The 11399-nt window shown below is 38.8% G+C and overlaps 1 protein-coding gene across 1 annotated transcript in view; it reads left to right on the top strand.

Moving 5' to 3' along the window:
• LOC136676694 (brevican core protein-like) overlaps positions 1-10927 on the top strand; it is a 38395-nt gene extending 27468 nt beyond the window's left edge. The window contains exons 6-12 of the mRNA XM_066653873.1: positions 14-127; positions 236-349; positions 2006-2164; positions 2706-2788; positions 7570-7714; positions 9037-9219; positions 9495-10927. Coding sequence (XP_066509970.1) covers positions 14-127; positions 236-349; positions 2006-2164; positions 2706-2788; positions 7570-7714; positions 9037-9219; positions 9495-9637 — 941 coding nt within the window. The 3' untranslated portion in view covers positions 9638-10927. The remainder of the gene's footprint in view (positions 1-13; positions 128-235; positions 350-2005; positions 2165-2705; positions 2789-7569; positions 7715-9036; positions 9220-9494) is intronic.
• Positions 10928-11399: the final 472 nt, after the last annotated feature.

Genomic DNA, 11399 nt, shown 5'->3' with positions numbered 1-11399 from the left:
TTTTCAAATGTAGGTGTCCATTCGTGTTCTAATGGTTCATGTCTGAATGGTGGCTTATGTCTGAAAATGGGTAATACTCATGTCTGCACCTGTCCACCTGGATACAGTGGGGAACGTTGTGAAATAGGTATATTTTCTACAAATGTATTTCTACGGCAAATTCATGTTATTGCTATTGGTGTACACAATAACTGTTATGAATACTTTGTTTGATTTTAATCTCTCAATAACGCAGACATTGATGAGTGCCAGGACAACACATGCAGAAATGGAGGTACCTGTGTGGATGGACTGAACTCCTTTACCTGTGTATGTTTACCAAGCTACACAGGAGCACTCTGTGAGCAAGGTAAAGGCAAAATTCTCTAGCAAAATTACTCCATAATTTAGATATTAATGTACAGAATGGCTTTGAAGTTAGGTAGCTGGATTGATAAATCATGTGGAAGACCAGCTTTTCATAATGAAACCTATAATGGGTTGTTTCAAGAGTTACTTCTCAGCTGACATTTTTAAGTGTTAAGTTTGAGATCTTTTTATCGTAGTCGGCTTGAGAGGTTCTCATTTAAAGACCAGCAACCTGAAAACAAAGATACAGAAAGTTCCCACTCTTGGACATCCCATCTTTTTTACATATTTCCAATTGTTGATTGACCCTTAATTATTTTCTTTTTTTAACTCTGGCTAACGTGTAAAATGAGGTAAAGTTGAAGTTGAATCCTAAACTGGTTATTTATTTTTATAAGTTGAATAATCCTTGGAAAATGTGTTCAATATATGTACTACAAAATGTTACATCCAAAAATGGAAAACATTTTGAATAACAGATTAATAGAAAATTCATGCAATTTTGCCTCTGGCTCTCATGGAAATTTTCAGTTAAATATTTCTTACTGGCACTAGGCATTGTCCACCTTCGACAATCTTATAATACATGGGTAATTCAGCCAGAGGGTCTGAATACTTATACACAGCTGCTTTCTCAGACACTGATGCCAGAAGTCTAACAGTGAAAGACAGCAACAAAAATAGCTGTTCAAGATTCAAGAATGACTCAGAATACATTGTCTCAGTCCAAAGAATAATGTTTCTACAATTTTACTGATTTTAGTTTACTACATCATTTGAACACAACAGTGGTCCCTGCATGTTTTTCTTTGGACAGTGATGCTATGCCAAGATAAGGAGTCAGCACTGCAGTGATGTACTAGAAAATGCCATTTTATTTTGTAAAAACTAATGTTTTGGTCATTTGACTTTAAATTTCACCTTTAAATGACTCGTACTACCTTCTAAATGCCTGTTAATGAAACACACAGGGTCTTCCACTGCAGTAAAATCTGGGCTTTTCAAGGCTTCTCCTTCAGCATCCTTCAGGTTTGGTGATTAACTGCTAGTCATTAGTGTCTCTGCCAGGGCAGATCTGCTCCAACCAAGGCCATTTTAAACAAGCTATCAGCCGCCTGAAACAGTGCAGCTTAGGGCTGGTCCAGAAACAGCCACAATGATTGATTAAAACATAGTTCATTTGGAGAGCAATGCTTTATAGTTCATTCATGACTGACTTGATGCAGTATCTTAAAATCTTTTTGTTCACAATTATTCAGCAGAACAGCAACAATCAAAACCTGTGAAGTGACATTTGGAGTGTATTAACCCTTAACCTTTTTTGGCAAGCTATACCTTACTCCAGATAATCCTGATACTACAGAATCACAAGTGCTTAACACACTTAACCAGTCTCACCTCAGGGGAGTGTCGTTTAGTGGGAGGGTGAAAGAGAGACAAAACAGAAACCCTAAGGCGAAGTACATTTGAAAAACTTGAAGGTTTTCTCAAACAAAACCTTTTTTTATGTTAACTGTAGTTAGATTTATGGTACATTTTTTTAAAAACACCTGTTTCTAACAGGCCTTAAGTTGAGAGTAACTTTAAACTGAAAGATAAATATTATTTTATTATACTTTTTATCAAATTAACTATTGAACATTTCTTTTCATTGCAGATACCGAAATATGCAGCTATGGCTGGCACAAGTTCCAGGGTCACTGCTACAAATACTTCCCCCACAGACGCACATGGGATGCAGCTGAGCGCGAGTGTCGTCTCCAGGGTGCTCACCTCACCAGTATTTTGTCTCAAGAAGAACAGCAGTTTATCAACCGTAAGTGCTGAAGCTCTAGAGTGCTTGCATTGTACTGTTTATCAGTATGACACATGGGCTCATCAATATCAATATGATTTATAAGAGACCATAATAAATGATTCATTATGTAGTATGCTGTGATAACCTTGTAATTGTTTTTCACTGTTTGAAAATGCAAATCTTTTAATGTTTCAGGAAGATTATTGAATTACAGTGAATTTGCCAATATTCAGTTAAAAATAAGCATATTTCTCTCACTATTAAAATTTGCTTAAGGCAGTAACTGAGTGTGAACACTATGTCTGTAATTAAAAAAAAAAGGAATAGAAACTTCTTCCAAACAGTTAGTAAAGTGATAGATTCCTCAGGGCATTTACTGAAACGAAGATGTTTATAACCACATGCTTTCATCACTGCACTAGAATGGAGCCCAGCTTTTTAAGGCCTGAGAAACAGGAAGTGTGATGTGTAAGCTATAAATGCCTTATTTTTATAGACTGAGCAGGCGCACCTAATATGGCAGAGGAATTAACCCACACGCTCTGTTTTACCCTGGCAGAACTTGGGCATGACTACCAGTGGATCGGTCTGAATGATAAGATGTTTGAAAATGATTTCCGGTGGACAGATGGCCGTGTTGTGGTAAGAGTTTATCAGGACTGATGTGTTCCTCTTGTCAGGAGATAAATGGCATGAATTCTAAAACAGATACTGATAAAATAGGAATTTACAAGGACAATTTAGATGCTTTATTTCTAGTATTTCCAAGATTGAAATAGATTTACAAATGTAGTATTCAAATGTTTTTAAATGTCTTTATTTAACATTAAAGTTATTCAATTCAAATCTGATGCCAAAAACCTGGCAAGAGATTTCGTAAGATGCCAAAAGCCTTCAAGAGTTGATTATACCTCAGAATGGTTTTATTTTTTCTTCACAGAAGTCTTAAATGATGTGGTACCAAAAAGTATCCCGTGTAAATTAACATTGTGCTGCAAGCCTATGTTATTTTATCTACTCTACTCTGTTAGGTTGTCTGGATGGAAAAGTGGCCATTTTTGTGAAACTTTTCTACAACCACTTTTAAAACCTGTTAAAGTTAGGGTTAGAAAAGCACTGTTTTGAGCTGAGGTTGGAGTAAGGGAAAAGTTCAAATAAAACAGACGTGCTGCTGACTAGAGCTTAAATATAAAGTGAACATCTTCAAAGCAGCTAAAGTAGAGCATCAAAAGAAAGTGTTAACGTTAGCTCTAACTTAAAATACACAAATCTAAGGATTAGCGACTCTTGCGAGGTTTACTGCTTTTTATCAGTGAATCTCTGTGTATGTACAAAGAAAGGTGGAGGGGGCAGCGGGGAGACAAGATGTTCCCCAATTGTTCTTTGAGTAGCACACAGGAAAGTGGCTAATTACTGCTTTGGGTGGTTTGGTGCCGATTGGGCTCTCACTTCAAAGATCCAGATTGTAGCCGGGGGATGGGGAAGAGAGAAAGGCCTCCAGGGGCAGGAGATAAACGGTACTTGCCGGTGGAGGTCCTCTTCCAGCTGAGAGATTAAAATAAACCTGAGAATGAACGAAAGGAGAGGAAGCTGACAGGTGTGGACAGGTAGTCGCTCTGTTCAGGAAATAGAGGGGAACCAGCCATACAGATGGGCAGCACCTGGGTACTTACAGCAGTAAAGCAGGAAACCTACAGGGTTCTGAGTGGACCTGTGTGTGTGTGTGATGGTAGATGTTTTTTAGCATGTTTTTATATGCATGCCATATATTTAACCCCCAATATTTTACCTCTAAGCCACAGGTTAATTTAATATTATATTATTCCACTGGTTCCCAAACATTTCTACATTGCCTCCCTCACCCCGCCCCCCACCCACCACTCTGACACACAAATGCACATCGTTTGCTTCCAAACTCCACTGAAATTTATTTTAAACATTGTAATCCATACCAAACTGGAACAAAACAAAATAAAGTGACAAATATATAATATAAAGAAGAAGTATTAGAGGTGATGTGCTATGTATGTATCTATTTGCCTTGCTTTGATCTACTTCCAATAGCACCACCACACACTTTGGAAAGCACTGTATTGTTATTCCAATGTTTGTCTTAATTACACCTTCCAACACCTTACACCTTAATTACACCTTCTTTTTTAAGAGTGTTTTTTTTAGTTTGTCAGAAAGTCTACAGGGATGTCATTTCACACCTCCAAAGTCTTAAAAGTTGGATGCTTTGTCTGTGCCTCACAAAATATACATTTTGTGTATTTTTTTGGGTTGTGTACATTTTGTGGTGTGCACTTTAACTCTACAGTCTATCATTAGATTAAAGGAGATTTTTTCAGCAGTCTTTAAGATGTCCAACCTCACTACAGTTATGAAAGATGCATTTGTTGGACAATTATAAACAGGCAAACTCATAGAATACAACTATGCTAAGCCTTGGGGTGTAAGGGGTCAAGGATGTTGCCAGGTATATATACCATATGCACATGCATACCTGAGCACAAAGAGAGAGACCGAGAGAGACACACACACACAGAGAGAGAGAGATAGTCTGTGAGAGTGTTTGTGTAAATGAGTATGTCATTGGGGTTGTCATGAGAGTAAAAGCTGCATCATTACAGAATGTCTAGAGGAACAGAGGACAGCCGGTGGAACCGTGTAATAACAGGACACGTGGCAAAGTGGTCTGCATGGCTTTGAAGTATGAGTCGCAATCCACCACGCTGCTGAAAGATGGCAGCCACGAGCAGAGCGCTTGCTTCCAGAAAACATTCCACAGGATTCAGCTGATACACACCAAAGACAAGAGCCCCTCAGCTGTTCAGCTAAATTGTTTCAGCTGTTACACTGGTTCAATAGGAAGTGGTGTCGACCACAGACCTCCCTGCATTTGGATCTGAATGTGATTCTTTAGGAAATGATTCACTTCACATAGGAACTCTCAAATATACTAACCATTTAAATGGGTTTGATTATTTTGGTGGAGTTTAATTTGAATTAATCACAGTAAGTTAGAAAGCTGCAGTAGTCAGAGATGGGTGTGGTTATATAGCACTAAGAACAAGTAATATGAATTTAAAAAATATCAGCACATAATAAGACATATTATTTTGAAGTTGGGTCAACAAAGTGGGGCTATATACTTATTATTGGTTATATAGACTTATTACTTTGTAGCTGGTTATGGTTATGGTCAGTTTTGGTAAATCACACTTTCTGAGAAGTAAAGTGTAAGCCACAAATTTTTTTTAGAAATATAAAGTATTGCAGGGCGGCACAGTGGCGCAGCAGGTAGTGTCGCAGTCACAGCTCCAGGGGCCTGGAGGTTGTGGGTTTGATTCCTGCTCCGGGTGACTGTCTGTGAGGAGTTGGTGTGTTCTCCCTGTGTCCGCGTGGGTTTCCTCAGGGTGTTCCGGTTTCCTCCCACAGTCCAAAAACACACGTTGTTAGGTGGATTGGCAACTCAAAAGTGTCCGTAGCTGTAAGTGTGTGTGTTGCCCTGTGAAGGACTGGCGCCTCCTCCAGGGTGTATTCCTGCCTTGCGCCCAATGATTTCAGGTAGGTTCTGGACCCACCGCGACCCTGAACTGGATAAGGGTTACAGATAATGAATGAATTGAGTACTGATCACCTCCTCTGAACCTCCTTGCTTCCTTTAGCACGTTACCAACACAAATGTGTTTCATTTTGTGTCAATGTGCGTTAAGTGGCTTGAAAAGAAACAGTGGGAAGTTTCCCATGTCTTGGAGGAAAGGCGTGATAGCTGTCGCATTAGCAGCTGATTAGGAAACCAGCAGCAATTTCTAATTTCTAATTAGTGCCAGATACACAGAACATTTCTGTTCTGCCCTTAAAAAAGTCCACTGATCTAGTGCTTTAACTGGAGAGATGGTTTAAGAGAGAACATAACCTCTATCCAGGATTTACCTTTTACAGAAAGCCACTGATTGCTCTTCAGATTAGTGTTCTTTGCTGAACAGACTACTGCTGTTGTGCATTTATCTTCTTAAGTCATAAACACCCAGTTTATCCATTCTCCTGCCTTTGCTATATCACTTCTCTCCTTGGATTTTACATTCTTTCCATCTGAAGAGAGACATGGCTGGTGACATCATACTCGGGCAGTGAGGTGTACTGGGGAAAGGGGCAAGGAGAGAAAGGAAACTTTGTTTAAGCGTTTTTAGGTCCAGAATAGTCCCATGCAGATTGTGTTATTGTTTTCTATGAGACTGTGTGGAGTTAATCTAGTGTTGCTAGTATACAGGGATGACATTTATTGTGGACTGTGGCCAGTGACCATGGCCAGCTGGCTTTTTGTTAGAGGAGGCTGTAGATTGGGAGAGCTGATCAGAGATTGGAGTCAGGTTTAGATATAATTTTATGGGGGTATCTCACAGACCTCAGGTCCGTTCTAGCTGCGCTGTCTTCTGTTTACTGCTGCATCTTTTACTGGCCTCAATATAGAATTAGCATTTCAGAGATGTTAGGTTTTGATATGAGAGTTATTTTTGTTTCAGTTTTAGTTGTACATTTGTTAACCCTGAAAACATCAGACTTGATTCAATTGTCAATATGTTTTATTCTTGTTACTCCTTGCAGTTACTACATGCAATGAGCGTAGTTATGAGCATGTAGCTATAAGACACTGAACTGAAGTATGTCCAAATTCTGGTCTCTGAGATTTAAAAGCGTTAATTAAAATGTTCTGCACAGCACGCTGCTTCAGGTGGTAGAAATTAGATTTAGTGCAGTAAGGAAGTAGACAGCGCCCCCTGGTGGCCCCTGATGTTAACTATTACCATAAGGGTTATCTTTTTCCTTGCGAAGGAAAATCTTTTGTTGTGCTCCATATGCTTTACATGATTAGCAATGCATAAGCTTTTAGTTCTTTTTAATACAGATGTTTCCGTGTAATGAACCAAAAGAGAATTAATATACAAGCTGTCTACGTATATTAACTTATAACTCAAATGACTGTGGCAAGGAATTGCTGAGCAACATTAGCTCATTTTTGACTGCCAAAATGACCAACATTTTACTCTGGTCATTTTTTAAAGGATTTTTAAGATGACAGATGCATTTACATGGCCTCACCACGTCCAAACACTGTGTGGAGGAAATGAGATATGGAAGAAATATATAGAAATAAAATGTTTTAAAAAATAGCATTTCATATTGGCCTTAAGCTTTCGTTCCTTTGTGTTGTTTAAAACATAGTATGGAGCAATATGACGTTAAGATTTTAATTAATGCAGATAAATCTGTACAGACAACACTTCAACATGTTTTGTTTCATTACATACAGCGCTACTATTTATTCTTTGCAAAATGTATTGCAAAGAAATGTTAAGATTTTGCACATGACTAAAGTGTCGAACATCACCTTACGTTTATTTTTGCCAATCTCACAGCAATATGAGAACTGGAGACCCAATCAGCCAGATAGTTTCTTCTCTTCTGGAGAGGACTGTGTGGTGATGATCTGGCATGAGGACGGTCAGTGGAACGATGTTCCCTGCAACTACCATCTCACCTTCACATGCAAGAAAGGCACAGGTGAGTTTATCTTTTTTAATGGTCAATAAATGTCCGTATACACACTGTATACTGTGCATGCCCAAAGATATGGAATCTGTAGATATTGCATGAAAACAACATTATTGTAATAAAATGTAATCGTGAATGTTTTTATGGTAAAATGGCTGATATTAAACTACCCTTCAAAGAATATAATGTCCTTTTCAGTGTGTAGTTTAAGGTGTACCAATTAGTTTTTAAGCATTTTTGTGTAATATGAAATTGTAATTTAATATTCAAACTTTCTCCCACAGTTATTTTTAGCAATGGTTGCATAGTATTAAAAATAGCAGTTATAATTTCTTAAAAAAAAAACAATAAAATGAAAACTAAAAATTAAGCATATTATCATGAAGGGCGGCACAGTAGCGCAGCAGTCAGTGTCGCAGTCACACAGCTCCGTGACTGTCTATGAGGAGTGTGGTGTGTTCTCCCTGTGTCTGCGTGGGTTTCCTCCGGGTGACTGTCTGTGAGGAGTGTGGTGTGTTCTCCTTGTGTCTGCGTGGGTTTCCTCCGGGTGACTGTCTGTGAGGAGTTGGTGTGTTCTCCCTGTGTCTGCGTGGGTTTCCTCCGGGTGACTGTCTGTGAGGAGTGTGGTGTGTTCTCCCTGTGTCTGCATGGGTTTCCTCCGGGTGCTCTGGTTTCCTCCCACAGTCCAAAAACACACGTTTGTAGGTGGATTGGCGACTCAAAAGTGTCCGTAGGTGTGAGTGTGTGTGTGTGTGTGTTGCCCTGTGAAGGACTGGCGCCCCCTCCAGGGTGTATTGCCGCCTTGTGCCCAATGATTCCAGGTAGGCTCTGGACCCACCGCGACCCTGAACTGGATAAGGGTTACAGATAATGAATGGATGGATGGACATTATCATGATCACTAACATTAAAATCACAATCTTTAAATCATCAAAACCAAAAACCAAATGCACTTTTGGATGCAATATTATCCCTAAGAACTAAAGAAATCTATGTATCTATTTTCCTAGATTTTACTCATAACAAATCATTCATTCATAATAAATTCTTCTAGCTTGCCATTTTCAAACTACTTAATTTTTAGGTTAATTTTGTCAAATAAAATAATGACAAAACAACAAAAGGAGAAAGTTTGAATATTACATTATAAACATGTGCTTTACAAAGTGCTTTAAAACATATTGATACATTTACACTGATCTTCACTGTGTTCAAAGTGTCCATATAATTGTTTTAAAGTGATATTACCTTTGAAAACTAGTCTAGAAAAAGTTAAGTAACTGTTAAAGGAGAGTTAAGTATCATTTTCAATGTTCTGTTTTCTGTTCCAGTGTCCTGCAATCAGCCTCCTGTGGTGGAGAATGCTCGAACCTTTGGGCAGATGCGTCCACGTTATGAGATTAACGCACTGGTGAGGTACCAGTGCTATGACGGCTTCATCCAGAGGCATCCCCCCACAATCCGCTGCAGAGGGGACGGCTCCTGGGATCTGCCCAAGATCTCCTGCATGGCCCGTAAGTCTTTCATTAAGAATTAACTTCTTTCAGATCGCTGGAACACAAGTAGTACAGAAAAGCTTGTCACTGCTTTTCACAAGTCATCAGTGGGTAAACCTTAAAATAACTGACTTATTAGAAGGTCTGGCTGGGTGCTTTTAGATGTTCTTCCCTGAGGGATGCAGATAATTACAGGATGTTGACTCAACCACAGCTCTGTTAGTGCTTCAGTTAGTGCTGCTGTTGTTGCTAGAAAATTTTAATCTATTTCTCTTTTTTTACTTTCTCTCCAGCTTCAAACTTCCAGAGGATGTATAGCTGGAAGTATCAGACTAAAAGAATTTACGGCAACCATCGGAGGAGATCGGCAGAGGAATCTGATTTACCCAAGAAACACCAACGTCATGCTTTGAAAAAGAACAGGACCAAACATTAGACTTGCTTGCCACAGCAGTATGGTCCCAAAGGAACTGTCATAGAGAGATTACTGAAAGAGAGAAATGGACCTTTATGTGATTTGAAAGAAAATAGCTGCATATATGGAAGCAGGACAAGGACAAAGGTCTGAAAGTTTAGATACTGGAATCAACACAGTGCCTTTTCAGTATTTTAGGTGTAAGGACAAACATTTCAAAATTATAGTCTCAGCTGGTCACTGATAACAAGACTGTCACCGTTTCTGCTGGATGAATGACTTCTTTGCTAGTGAATTGAAAAATCTGCTTTTTTAAAACTTGTGCTTTGGATCAGTGCCTTCTACGCCAGTGTACTCCAGCCATGGATGTCTGAGGTTTGCTCATCAACGTCAACTCCATCTCATGGACGTTTTCATCCGGCACACACATCCACTGAGAAGTCCATCCTCGATTACATGGGAGATGATTTTTATGACTATGATGAGGAAAAGAAAACACATCAACCAATGTGGCGAAGGAAGATACCACCAGCAAAAAATGAAAACTGCATTTGGACTAAGATTCGATAGTGGATCCAAACACAATCCTAAAACAAACTCATCCAAAGGAACACACAAGTGCCTCGATCAAGGCGGAAAAGTCAAGGATATTTTGATTAATCTCTGTTTATAACAAAATCCACTGCTTTTATTTAATTCCTTCACTTCCTTCCATCTTTAAAGGGAAGGATGAGCTCCTGTACCAACAACTCCAGCTTTCCTAGCTTTCATGATGTCTCTGAATGATTCAAAACTACTTTAAAGAGAATGTACTTTTGTGAATTGCTCCATAAGACTTGAACCAAAAGCCTCTTAACAGCATGCATGTAATTTATTTTTCGAGCTGCTCTTCTTCTTCTTGTGGTTGCAGTTTAAACGCAACACCTCGAAGATTTAACACAGCCTAGCAACATTGATTCATGCGGAGGACAGTCGACGACAAATGAGTGACTGATAGAATGTTTGCTACTCAGACACACAAAGGAAATGGAAACTGACACGACATTTGGGGTGTTTCACTTTTTTTGAATGAACGTCGCAGACCAGAATCCGGCAGTTACAGATTTGCTTCCTGATATATTCCACTACACATCTTTATAATTCATAATTAAGGTCATCTGTATGTACATCCCAAGTGTTTTAGAGTTGTTGTTGTTGTTGTTGTTTTTTATCCTTTTTTTGGTGTTTTGTCGATTGTGTTTTTACCCAAAAATGCACATATCTTTTTATATTTATAGTATAACATTTCTATTGTATAATGTGAATGTCTGGGGTTGTGTGTGAAAAAAAAAATTGTAAGCAACTTTGTTTTTATACCTACCATGTGTCACCAAAGAGAATAAGAATGTTTATTCCATCCAACACTGGCTCTCTGTCATCTTCTGTCCTAACACTGAGTAAAGTAACAGTCAGTATAATTAATATAGTTAATATAGTGATCATTTGGTCTGATGCACAGATGTTCTACTGAAATCAGGTTTTTGTTCCCTTTTGATACAGGATCAGCCTCTACTCTTCTGGGAAGGCTTTGCACCAAATGTCAGAACATTTTTGTTGCCATTCAGCCATAAAAATGAGTAAGGATTAGTTCTGATGTTGAATAATTAGTTCTGGTTCTCTAATGACCCTCCACCTCATCCAGTGCTCTACTTTTCTAGCCAGTGCTCAGTGCTTAAGCCTAAGGTCAGCATCCATGGTGGCTAACACTGGCTAGAAGTGTAGAGCACTGGACTGACTGAGTGTG

The sequence above is a fragment of the Hoplias malabaricus genome, chromosome X2 (genome assembly GCF_029633855.1).
Source record: "Hoplias malabaricus isolate fHopMal1 chromosome X2, fHopMal1.hap1, whole genome shotgun sequence".
Lineage (NCBI taxonomy): Eukaryota > Metazoa > Chordata > Actinopteri > Characiformes > Erythrinidae > Hoplias > Hoplias malabaricus.
The sequence above is the reverse complement of the archived record's forward strand: the minus strand, read 5'-3'. Positions and strand labels throughout refer to the sequence as shown.